General features: G+C 37.9%; 1 protein-coding gene across 1 annotated transcript in view; it reads left to right on the top strand.

Moving 5' to 3' along the window:
• The window catches only part of ANO4 (anoctamin 4), a 308,805-nt gene extending 296,112 nt beyond the window's left edge, over nucleotides 1-12,693 (top strand). Inside the window, exons 26-28 of the mRNA XM_072973171.1 lie at nucleotides 7,299-7,404; nucleotides 9,601-9,796; nucleotides 11,934-12,693. Coding sequence (XP_072829272.1) covers nucleotides 7,299-7,404; nucleotides 9,601-9,792 — 298 coding nt within the window. The 3' untranslated portion in view covers nucleotides 9,793-9,796; nucleotides 11,934-12,693. The remainder of the gene's footprint in view (nucleotides 1-7,298; nucleotides 7,405-9,600; nucleotides 9,797-11,933) is intronic.
• Nucleotides 12,694-13,166: the final 473 nt, after the last annotated feature.

The following is a 13,166-nucleotide window of genomic DNA, read 5'->3' as shown; positions in this document are numbered from 1 at the left end:
AGTCTGCAGAAAGAGGAAGAAAGAAAGCTGGAGACACCTCACTTTCTCATTTCAAACTGTATTACAAAGCAATAATAATCAAAACATTAATACAAATTAGTAATACTAACTGGCATAAAAACAGACACGTAAGTCAATGGAACAGAATAGAGGGCCCAGAAATAAGCTCACATCTATATGGTCAATTAAGAGGCCAAGAATATACAATGGGGTAAGGACAGTCTCTTCAATAAATGGTGCTGGGAAAACTGGACCACTGTCTTACACCATACACAAAAGTTAACTCAAAATGGATTAGAGATTTGAATGTAAGACCTGAAACCATGAAACTCCTAGAAGAAAACATAGGTAGTAAGTTCATTGACATCAGTCTTGGTGATGATTTCTTGAATCTGACACCAAAAGCAAAGCAACAAAAGCAAAAATAAACAAGCGGGACTACATCAGTCTTACGCACAGCAAAGAAAATCATCCAAAAAAAAAAAAAAGGCAGTCTACTGAATGAGAGGAAACATTTGCAGTCATATTTCTGATAAAGGGTTAATATCCAAATATATAAAGAATTCATATAATTTAAAAGGAAAAAAGCAAACAATGTGATTTTAAAATGGACAGAAGATCTGAATATTTTCCCAAAGGTGTACAGATGGGCAAAAAGTGCGTGAAAAGATACTGAGCATTTGCCAGTCATCAGAATTACGATTCAAAACTACAATGAAATATCACCTCACACCTGTTAGAATGGCTGTTATCAAGAAGACAAGGAATAATAAATGTTGGCAAGGATGTGAAGAAAAGGGAACCCTCCCGCACTGCTGGTGGGAATGTAAATTGGTGCAGCCACTTTGGAACTAGAATGGAGGGTCCTCAAAACGTTAAAAATAGAACTACCATATGATTTAGCAATTCCACATCTGAGTATTTGTTCAAAAGAAACAAAACCGCTAAATTTTTCAAAAAGATAGCTGCACCTGCATATTTATTGCAGCATTATTTATGATAGCCAAGATACGAAAGCAACCTTCAGCATCCACTGATAGATGTATGTACAGGGAAAATGTGGTAGATTTGTACAATGGAATATTATTCAGACATAAAATAGAAAAAAATTCTGCCATTTGTAACAACATGGATGGACCTTGAGGGTATTAGGCCAAGTGAAATGAATCAGACAGAAAAAGGCAAATACTTTATGATCTCACTTACAGGTGGAATCTAAAATAATTTCTAATTTAAAAAAAAAAACCCTAAACTCATAGATTCAGAGAACAGATTGTCAAAGTCTGGAGGTGGGACTGGGCAAAATGCATTAACTTCCAATTATAAAATAAATTTAAGTCCTGGGGATGTAAGTGAACATCATAGTGACTATAGTTAATAGTACTGATATGACATTTGAAAGTTGCTAAGGGAATAGATCTTAAAATTTTTCATCACAGGAAAAACAAAAATGTAATAATAAATAAAGGCAGAACCTAGAGTGCTACACAGAGCATTGCAACCAACTTTTATCCCAAAGGACATTTGCTGAACTGAGTAGACTTAAGCTTTGTTTTTGAAGACCTTATTTACATGGTTAGGGAAGTTGAAAGAAAATAGAGAAATGACCAGCTTGTGAGTATAAATCTAAGCATACACTGCGTAAAACAAAAACAATATATTCATACTAAGGTCTGTTTTACAGCAATAGACATAAATTTCCAATGTACAACAGCAGATAAATCTTAGTAGCATTCTAGTGAAAAAGAGCAAGCCTCAGAAGACTGTATACAGCATAAAATTCTTTCTAACAAGTTCAAAACAAACAAAACTAAACAGTAGATTAGTCAGACAAACGTATATACATATATATATAAAAATTTATCTTAATGATAAAAATGAAGTTCAGGATAAAGGAAGCAAGGAGATTATAGAGGAAGGAGGAACACTGAGATAGATAGAAATTCCCAGCAACTTTTTGTTTTTATTATTGAAGCATAGTCAGTTAAACTGTCAATTTCTGGTATACAGTAATGTTTCAATCATACATGTACATACATATATTCGTTTTCATATTCTTTTTCATTATAGGTTACTACAGGACATTGAATATAGCTCCTCGTGCTACCCAGTACTGTTTTAATTCTTGGGTTGCATGGAGAACTTAAGACTGTTCATTATGTTATTAAAGTATTAAATAAATAAGCATAAAACCGAAGAACATGGATGGACCCATAAGATTAGTTATAAAAATTAAGAATTGTGATTAGGCCAACTCTATGCCCCTGAGGGCCAAAACAGTGTTATAGAGAAATGCAAAGGATGAACAGTCACTTTTGATGAATAACAAAGTAGAGATTTACCTTACGTTAGACATAGTATAAAAGGATAGTAATTAATCAGTGTGGTGTCTAACATAGAAAATGGAATAGAACTGAGAACTCAAAAATAAATTGCATAATAAATTAAAGATGTAATCACAAAGTAACATACAGTATGATTCCATATATATAGAATTCAAAATAGACAAAATTAAGCAATATTTTATTTAAGAACACTTGTATAAGTATTATAATTATAAAGAAAAACAGGAAATTACAACAGCAGTCACCTCTTGGGGTACCTGGCATTGCCAGTGAGGCATTTCTAAGCCGCTGACCATGTTCTGTGTCTTAACTTGGATGAGGCTCACTTATCATTGTTTTAAATGTACACATGCTTTTATTTTAGTTTAAAAACTGGGAATGAATTAACAGACACCAGAACGTACTTGATGGTAGAAAAATAATGTTTGCAAGCCAATCATCCATTTCCTGAGAAATAAAAGCAACTTTAGAGAATGCACTAAGTCAAAAGAGAATAAATAGCCCTCCTTTCCCATGTGTACAACTGAAGCTGAGATATTTAAAGTTTTACTTTCTGAAAACAGTTCTGACTCACTTGGAAAAATTCCTCCAAACATTAACACCACTAGACTACTTAATGCCTTGGAAGGTACTAGGTTAAAAGATCAGAAGCGTGAAAACTGATTTAATTAGCTCAACGCTTGGCTTCCTGGCTGTTTCTACAGCAGGGCAGGGGACTGTTTTCTTTGTACAAGTGCCAGAGAACATGTAACCAGTCATTTTGCAAAAAGTTGGGCTGCATCAAAAACTGAGACACGGGGCACAAATGACATCTGATCATGGCCCGCCCCTGAACCTCTGCCGCATGGGAAAGGCCAGAGCAGAGGTAAGCTAGAGCGTGAACTGAGAGCTCCACTTTGCAACAGTCATCTGCGAGCTCACAGAAAAAAAAAAGCGAGGCCAACATTTTGGAGCAGGGTGAGACAGACCCTAAGTTTGTTGACAGGGAAAACTGATGTCCAGAGATGCTTCATGAATTACCCAAGATTATCTTAGTCAGGCAAACCCCAAACATGGTTCCAGTATAATTTCAGTGTATAATATTGGAGACAGCTGCAGGCAGCAATGCAGATGACAATCTCATGGGCACTGATAAGTTTTAATTCCCTTAGGGGAGCAAAAAGAAACTGACTAAAGAGAGAAACTTGACTTTATGGTAAAATGACCTAAGGGAGTAGGAAGCCAGAAAACTGCTGCTTCTGAAAACTGAAACTTCCTGAGAATTTCATAACTTCTGATTCTTGATTTCAGAACCTAAGCACCAATGTAGAAACACTGTGTTCCTCTGGGCACAGTTAGCCAAACCCTGACAGACCCACAAATGGACATGTATTATACATGGGCTGAACAGATAGATGCATATTCTCACTAGCTGGATCCCTGCATAGAAGTTATCTAAAACATTGCCAGCTCACCATAGCCATCAGTATGACTATTTTCTAAGTATCAAAAAGAAAATGTAAAGAACATTAATATTAAAAATCCATAAATTAAAATTTAATACCACCTTTCCACTTTTGCATATTATGTGTGTACAGTTTTACAAATAGTTATTATGTTTGATAATCTAATCTCATTGAGTCATGAGAAGTATTTTAGCTTTCTAGTTTTCATACTTAGATTTAATGGTTGTTTGTATTCAATATATCCAGATTTATTTAGCCGTGCTGAATAAAGAAATTCATTTATTTGCTATGAATTTACAGCATGAATTTTAAGAATGATACATCTGAATTATATTTTCTGGAAATAACCAAGAAAAATGGTCTGCAAGGTCAAGGAAAAACCATGATTTTTCCACCCAATGAGTTTAGAAGGTATCTGAGGAAGAAGAGATTTGTCAAAATTCTTTAAATGCAAAGCCAAACAAGGTCTTAGAATCTAGGAGATGGAGCAAAGCAAAGGGCAAAAGACAAGAGCAGAGAAGAAGCATACACAGAAAGGGACCAATGGGTCCTGAAAATAATTTCCTTTTTAGTGAACACTACCATGTAAAAAGTTTAAGGAGTCAATGAAGGTGACTCTTGAAATAATTTGGGCTCCTTCCTATTATATGTACTCTTGTGTAATAATCAACCATATGTATAATATAGAACATACTGCTATTTCTCTTCTAGAGTATTTACTTGGATTATATTTGAAATATATGTCACTAAAGATAAACAAAGGAAGTATATTTATCTTAATTGCAGAAAATAATTCCTGGTTCTTGACTAGCTGTGCTCTGCAAAAAGTAAAAGAAGTTTAGATAGTCCATGCAAACTTTTAGCCCTGAATAAAGTTCTTCTTCCTCAAATTCTAGGCATTGTTACTAGATCTATGACAGGAACAGATTATGTAATTATATATTAGAAAGAACCATGTTTTAGATGCCTTTCTAATCCTCCTCCTCCTAGAACCAACAGTTTGAAGGCACTAACAGATTCATTCTTAATTTCAGCACCAGGTACTCATTGTCAGTATCACCTTCCTGACAAAACTGTCATGATACATTACAGTAATAATTCCATAGACACTAATGATAGTTAAGATGATTGTACTGATGATGATGATAGTCACAGCTCATATTTTTGTAGTCGTTGATACTTTTCAGAGACACTCTGCACAGGAGACTATCCTGTATCCTCATATGCAAATTCGTGCTGACCTTGAGGTTAGGTACTGTCTTATATGAGAACCTGGACAACCACTTTTATTCAGGCAAGGGAAATTTGGCACGTCTACACAGTGGAACTGTTGGAATAACCAGTACTTCCAGATCTTTTCACATTTCTGGAGCTAATGAAAAGAACATTGGATTCAAAGCTGAAAAATTTGAGTCAGTCACTTTTCAGTTTTCCTATCTGATAAGAGTAATGGTGTGCACCCTCACACCACACACAAAAATAAACTCAAAATGGCTTAAAGACTTAAACATAAGACAAGACACTGAAACCTCTTAGAAGAAAACATAGGCAAAACATCAACATAAATCTCAGCAGAATTCCCCTAGGGCAGTCTACCCAGGCAATAGAAATAAAAGCAAAAAGAAATAAATGGGACCTAATTAAATTTATAAGCTTTTGCACAGCAAAGGAAACCATAAGTAAAAAGACAACCTATGGAATGGGAGAAAAGTTTTGCAAAAGATGAGACTGATAAGGGCTTAATCTCCAGAATATATAAACAGCTCATACAACTTAATAAGAAAAAAACAAACAACCCAATCCAAAAATGGACAGAAGATCTAAACGAGCAACTCTCCACTGAAGACATACAAATGGCCAATAGGCACATGAAAAACTGCTCACTATTGCTAATTATCAGAGAAATGCAAATCTAAACTACAATGAGGTATCACCTCACCCCAGTCAGAATGGCCACCATTCAAAAGTCCACAAAAAATAAATGCTAGAGAGGCTGTAGAGAAAAGGGAACCCTCCTACACTCTTGGTGAGAATGTAGTTTGGTACAGCCATCATGGAAAACAGTATGGACATTCTTCAAAAGACTAAAAATAGACTTAGCATATGATCCAGAAATCTCACTTCTGGGCATAAATCCAGAGGGAACCCTAATTTGAAAAGATATCTGCACCCCAATGTTCATAGCAGCACTATTTACAATAGCCAAGGCATGGAAACAACCTAAATGTCCATTGACAGATGATTGGATAAAGAAGTCGTGGTATATTTATACAATGGAATACTACTCAGCCATAAAAAAGAATGAAATAACACCATTTGCAGCAACATGGATGGACCTGGAGAATGTCATTCTAAGTAAAGTAAACCAGAAAGAAAAATACCATATGATATCACTTATATGTGGAATCTTAAAAAAAAAAGATAAGCAAACATTTACAAAATAGAGACAAACTCACAGACATAGAAAACAAACTTACGGTTACCTGGGGGAGGCGGGGAAGGGATAAATTGAGAGTTTGAGATTTGTAGATACTAACATATATATATATATATATATATATATATATGTAAAATAGATAAACAACAAGTTTATACTGTATAGCATAGGGAACTATATTTAATATCTTATAGTAACTTATGGTGAAAAGAATATGAAAATGAATATATGTATATTCATATATGAATATTCATATATGACTAAAGCATTGTGCTGTACACCAGAAATTGACACAACATTGTAAACTGACTGTACCTCAATAAAAATATATAAAATCACACACACACACAAAAGAGTAATGGTATAGTAAGAATAAATGGAGTCACCTGGATTTAAGTTCCTAGGCTAGTGCTTAGTCGCTGGTAGGTGCTCAACAAACATTTCTGGAAGTTGATGCTGATGCAAAAGTTAAATAGTTGGAATGTATTTTAGGAAGAACACCTTAGTGGCAAGTGGTAGAAATCCAGTGTAAACTGATTTAAACAAAAAGCAATTCACTGGTTCAGGTAACGTGGAGGTTGGAGGAGTGATATTAACATTAGTAATGGCTGGATCCCAAGCCTCCAGCAGGGTCTGCAAGAGAGAGAGCACCTTTTTACTGGCTCTGCTTTGTTTTGTTGCCATCACCCTCAACCAGGCTCTCTCTACTCAGTTCGTGATGGCCACTGGCAGCTCCAGGCTTCTGTCTTTTTGTGGGCCTAGAGATAATTCACTAGGTGATCATTCTACCAGAAGACCTGGTGATGAGGCTCACTGCTCAGGTCTGGCGCAGGGGAGCTGGGATCAGGGAGGGGTGAACCCTGCCCAGCCAACAAACATGGATGATTCCCAGAGGAAGAGAAAGAAGCCTTTACCAGCAGAGATGCTGGACAAGCAAAACAACAGGTGTCTAGTATCCAGAGTCTTTTAAGCTTTTCTCCCATGAGTGAGGACTACATAGTGGGAATGGAAGAGACTTGGGAGTCAGGAACGTCAGAATTTGGAGTGTGACGTTCTCCTGCATGTTTACAGATACCGAGACTACCGCGACCCTCCTCACTCACTGGTGCCCTATGGCTACACGCTGCAGTTCTGGCACGTCCTAGCAGCCCGACTGGCTTTTATTATCGTGTTTGAGGTAAGTTTTCTCAACCAATTCCTTTATTCCTTTAACATAATGAAGTAACTCGAAATAATGATTAAATATGCTATGAGGACTTATGTGATTACTTCTGTCCCAAAGTAGGATCCTCTTACTATGTCACCTCTTTTTTTCTCTTCTTTTTCTTCTCCTTAATTAAAATGCTTGAATTTCCTAAGAAATATTTGGAAGTCCATGTTCGACTGTGAATGGGTAAGTCAGGCATCATTGGTCCTATATTTAATATTCTAGGGCCATGGTTCTTCAAATTCAGGAAAACCCATTCCCAGAGATACATCATGTCTGCAATTTGCTTTTCACAGGCCCTCCAGGGTGATTCTAATGCAGGTGCTCAAGGACCAAAGTTTGGAAGACATTGAACTGAGAATTACAAATAGTCACCTCTGGTTGTGCCTCAGCATGATGTTACTTATGAACTTATAAAGTACAGTCTACCTAGAAATTGCCTGTATTATGTGTCAATAAAAATACATCATCTATTTTACTTTCAGTCTTTAAGAAGTTTTAGTCTTTTAGTCTTAAATTTTTCTTTAGCAAATTGCTACTAAAAATAGCATTCTTATAACTGTACCCATAAATGGAAATTTCATTTCTTGTCACATATACTAAAGCCAGATTAATGCATGTAAAGGCTGCCTCTTGGCTTGGACTAAAAGTTTTCTATACAGGCATACCTCAGAGATCCTGAGTTTGGTTCCAGACCACTGCAATAAAGCAGTATTACAATTAAGCAAGTCACATGAATTTTTGATTTCCCAGTATATATAAAAGTTCTGCTTACTCTATACAGTAGTCTATTAAGACTACAACAGCACGTGTTTTAAAAAGTACATACCTTAATTTACAAATACTTTATTGCTAAAAAATGCTAACCCTCATCTGAGCCTTCAGCAAATCATAACCTTTTTGCTGTAGTAACATCCAAGATGACTAATCACAGATCACCATAACAAATATAATAGTGAAAAAGCTTAAAATATTGTGAGAATTACCAAAATGTGACACAAAGACACGAAGTGAGCAAATGCTGTTGGAAAACCAGCACCAATAGACTTGCTCGACGCAGGGTTGCCATAAACCTTCAATTCGTAACAAATGTTATCTACAAAGCTCAGTAAAGCAAAGCACAATGAAATGAGGTATGCCTGTACCTTCATGAGACTTCATCACTGTTTTACCCTTCACACTAGAGGACCAAGACAAGGTGATCTTAAGATGCTCTTCCCTGGGAATTAGCTTATCAATGCCTCAGTCTCTCTTTAAAAACATTTTTAACCCACCACTGTCTTGAAAGTTTTCATCCCCAAAAAAGTGGTTGTATAAAGTTACTATTTGGCTTATCGAGTAGAATTTTCCATTTCTTTTCAATATATTGTTATTAAACTATTTTAAAATACTAGAAATATACAGAATATTCTCTTAATTGGCAGGCTGCTATGCCATTCCTGAGTGACCAGACTGACCAAGTTTTTAATTAAGAATACTTAATGAGACCATTTGAATATGATTAATCTCTATTTAATACTTTAGAATTGTAAGGCCCTCTAAATTGCCATCTGGTACTTTAGCAGTCACCATCATATAGATGAACAATAATGGTGATTCTAACCAGCTATTCATATTTCAGGTTAAGAATTTGTGGCAGTTTACCAAAAAGAAAAAGAAAAAAAGGTTTGTTTTTGAAATGATCACTTCCCTTAGGCCCATTGATAATTCTTGCAATCAAGATTTTCAAAGTGTTTAGCAATCTGTGAAGCATTTTTAAGTATTTTCTTCAAATATTCACCATAAAACCCTTTTTGTGGATGAGGGAGTTGAGGCTCAGAGTGCCTTATCCTCAGGTAGACAGACAGCTCTTGAGGAGTAAAGGTAGGGCTGGGACTCAGACCTGGGCTTTCTGATTCCACAGAATACAGTCTCCAGGCTCTCCCTTGCCTTCTCTGGCCATTGCTTTTCCACCTTCTTTCCCACATCTTTACCTCGTTCCCTCTGGGGTGCCATCACACCAAGTTCAGTCCTATCCCTGAGATGTTCTTCCATCTCCTGGCCTCATCCCACCTTCCAGAAACTCCCGGTGCTCTACATCCCATTTCTTGACCAACGCCCAGAGCTCTTTCCAACTAAGGATGCACAGTAGACCTGACTCTGTTGTCTTCTCCCCTGTGTTTTTAGCACCTCGTGTTTTGTATAAAGCACCTCATTTCATATCTGATCCCAGACCTCCCCAAAGATCTAAGGGATCGAATGAGAAGAGAGAAGTACTTGATTCAGGAGATGATGTATGAAGCAGAACTGGAGCGTCTCCAGAAGGAACGAAAGGAGAGGAAGAAAAATGGAAAAGCACACCACAATGAGTGGCCGTGACCAGGTTGGTCTGAAAGCTCTCCTTGGTTAGGAGGGGCGCTTTCAACTCCCTGAATCAAAGCTCGCCATTGTTCTACTGATAGGGATCAAAGTCAACCCTTTGAAGCTTCCAAAATCAGCTTGTTTCTTACTTTAGTTGCAAATTTAACTTGATCTTCCTTCTGCACGCAAGTCTTCTCTGCCTCTATGCCCCACTTTGGCTGGTAGCCAAGCTCATCGTGAGTTGGCCTGGTGTTCCCTGAAATAAACCTTCCTCTCCCTTCTCCTTCGGGCTGGCTGTTCTTTTCAATCAGGAAGAAAGGGCATATTGCCCTGCGGATATTAAACTCTCCTTTTCATCTCACCCAAGATGGCCTTCGCTCCATCACCCATTGTTTTCCTCCATGATCCATGTCACACCATACCCTCTTAGAAGGTTTCCCCAGCCTCATTCGCCACTGAGACTCACTCCTTATAAACTTTTCTGGTTATTGCATCAGTGCCACGTGTATTGACAAATATTAATATGTGTTGTTAATTTATGATTTTCAAACAGCTATTAGTTTCTCCAGCACAATTGTAATCATCTTTAGGAAACTCTATGGATTGTAATTTATTCTTCCAGCTCGTTAGCACAGCACAAAGTTCATGGTACTCATTAAATGCATATTCAATTAATAAAAGTTGGATGTATTAAGGCTTAAAAACACTGTGAAAAAAAGTTCCATAATGTTCCCACATACCTTGTCAGAAAGTTCTTCTGAAAACTCTCTGGCAAGTCAGTGACTAGCTGTGTGTCGTTGGGCAAGTCACTTAACTCCTCTGGGCCTAGGTTTCTTCAATGATGAGATGAGCCCTCAGTTTTGATACTCTGTGAATCTAATATTACAGCATTTCCTTTGCTTTCCTTGTCCTTCATTCCTCTCTCTCTACTTGTCTGAATACATTTGCAAACATTTTCCAAAATTTGTCCTCCAAAAGAAAAATGAGATATACAGGGGGAAAAGTATGTTTTTCATTTTTCATATAGGTGATGATATAGCAGATATCTGCAGATGTTTGTTGTTAAATTAGTGTAGTTGCATCAACCCAGATCTGTGATCTGTATTGAGCATCCAGGACGTTATTTTGAGTTGGGTATGAGGCAGACTCAGGAAATTGCCTAGACCCCGGGCCACAATGATGATAGCGGCATATGGATATTCAGTACTAATCCTGCCCTCAGTTCCAGAGTAGGCCTTGGCTTCACTAAAGGCAAGCCAAGTTTTGCTATGTAGTAATTTTGCACTTTCCCAGATCTGCCATTTGACATGGGACTTAAGGAAAATTACTTCACTCTAAGACTACTTATTTGGCAGAACTAACATGCAGCTCAGATAGGCAATGTGTGTAAGACATTTACCAAATGAAGTGCTGTAGAGAATTTGTTCTGTTGTTAAGCATCGTGTTGCAGTCCACTGGAATCCAGATTTGGCTTTTCCAGGCTCTATCTGTATGACCTGGGGTGGAATATTCCCAGGATTGGGATTCAGTTTTCACATTTGCAAGAGAAAAGGAGTTGGACTAAATACTTTAAGAGCCCATCTGGCTTTAACCTTCTAGGATTCTGTAATTTGCCCCAAGCCCCTGGCCCCTGCACCCATTCTGATTGCCTCTTCTCTGGCTCTGGTCCAGCCTTCAGAGAAAAAACAGTGACTATCCAGATAGCTTTATTTGGAGTAGGAGGTGGGCATTAGTGAAGAGAACTGCTCCCGGGAGCTCCAGTGCCCAGAAACCAAGGTGCAGCAGTGGCCTGTTCACACCTCGGGGTTGTGCTGGGCGGCAGGACCCATCACCACTTGGGAATGTCTTCTGGCCTCATCATTATGGACTGTTCTCTCCCCAAAGAGGGCATTTCTAAATTTTGCTTGAAAGTGTAGAGTTTGTCTGTCTCTATTTTCCCAACAGTTGGCAGGATGTCACCTTCCTTCAGACTGCCTCTCTGACTCAGTCTGTTCATCTGTACAGCGGGCACAAGGATGTTTATACCATACCTGACTCGGTTCGGGGTTACAAAATCTTCGAATGTCTTTGGTTCATGCTTAGTACAGACCACTGCACCATCGTGTCCTTTAAGTTATCATGTGTACATAGGAATTTAATACCTTCTGTTTCTTCCCCAGGTAATAGTTCATTTCCAGGCCAAGGACCTGAATTCTGTTTACTTCTCCCGGCCGTGCAAAAGCACATCCAAGTGAATGACTCAAATGCAACCGCAGTGCATGTCGCACACGTCGGCAGCAACAGAGGGGTCAGCACCCTTAAGGGACTGCCTGGGAAACACGCTGCTGTGAAATCACGTCGCAGCCCGGCACACAAATGCTATCTATCCATAGACCATCCTCGACCAAGCAAGCATGCACGTCACCGGCAGTTACATTCTCACGTTTTTAAAACCAAGGGGAACTTGTATACTGGGCCTGTTTTTCAGCCTGTTTGCTACCTTTTTTGCATTCTGTCCCATGTGAATTTTACAGACACTGGGCTAAAAAGGGTATTCGGACACCTGGACACACATTCCCAGAAGGTCATCATAGGATCCTAATTCCATGTCACCAAACAACACAAACAAGACCCTGTTTACAGCTTTTTCTTTCTTTTTTTTTTAATTTCAGATCTTTCTGAGGAGATTATTATATATGACATATCTATAGCTATGTGTATGGCCATAGATGTATTTCTGTGTGTACATATGTATAGTCATGTATTCTTACATATGTACATACAAATACAGAGATATATAAAGTACATAGAAACTCCTTACTTGTAAATAGCCAAAAGGTACTGACATGAATGACAAATTTTCACATTTAAATAGTCATCAACATGAAGCCATGTTTAATGCTTGTATAATGTGATGCAATAAAATTTAAAATAAATTTATGCACATGGAATATTTTTAGCTGGGTCTTCTGAAATTCTGTTGTGTTTGCTTCTCATAAAATAAGGCTCATAGAGTGGGATCTTTAAACAAAGTCTGTCACTCCCAAACACTACAACACGCCCTAGAAATCACTTCATCCTCCAGAGACTACATTTTTCTTTCTAACCCACCTTTTCCATCTTGTTTTCATGCAACCTTCTTCAGGTACCAAGTGACTAATTAGAAATCACTCAGAAGAGCTTGGAAAATGCCACTGACACCCTTTGTTGAGGAAGTAGGAATTACAACCAATGATGCATATGATGCTTTTGATTACCCTGCCTTCTGGTATGCCCTCCTCATCCTCGGAAGGGGACTGTCCGTCTAGAGGAGGAAAAGTGTGTATCTGAGCAATGCCTGTTGTCATTAGCCTTCTCCCAGAGACTGCAGAACCTGCCCTGGAGTAGTGTTTTCATCTTGCCTCGGCCAGTCA

Source organism: Vicugna pacos, chromosome 12, assembly GCF_048564905.1.
Source record: "Vicugna pacos chromosome 12, VicPac4, whole genome shotgun sequence".
NCBI classification, from domain to species: domain Eukaryota; kingdom Metazoa; phylum Chordata; class Mammalia; order Artiodactyla; family Camelidae; genus Vicugna; species Vicugna pacos.
Note: the sequence above shows the minus strand (reverse complement) of the source record. Positions and strands in the feature narration are given on the sequence as shown.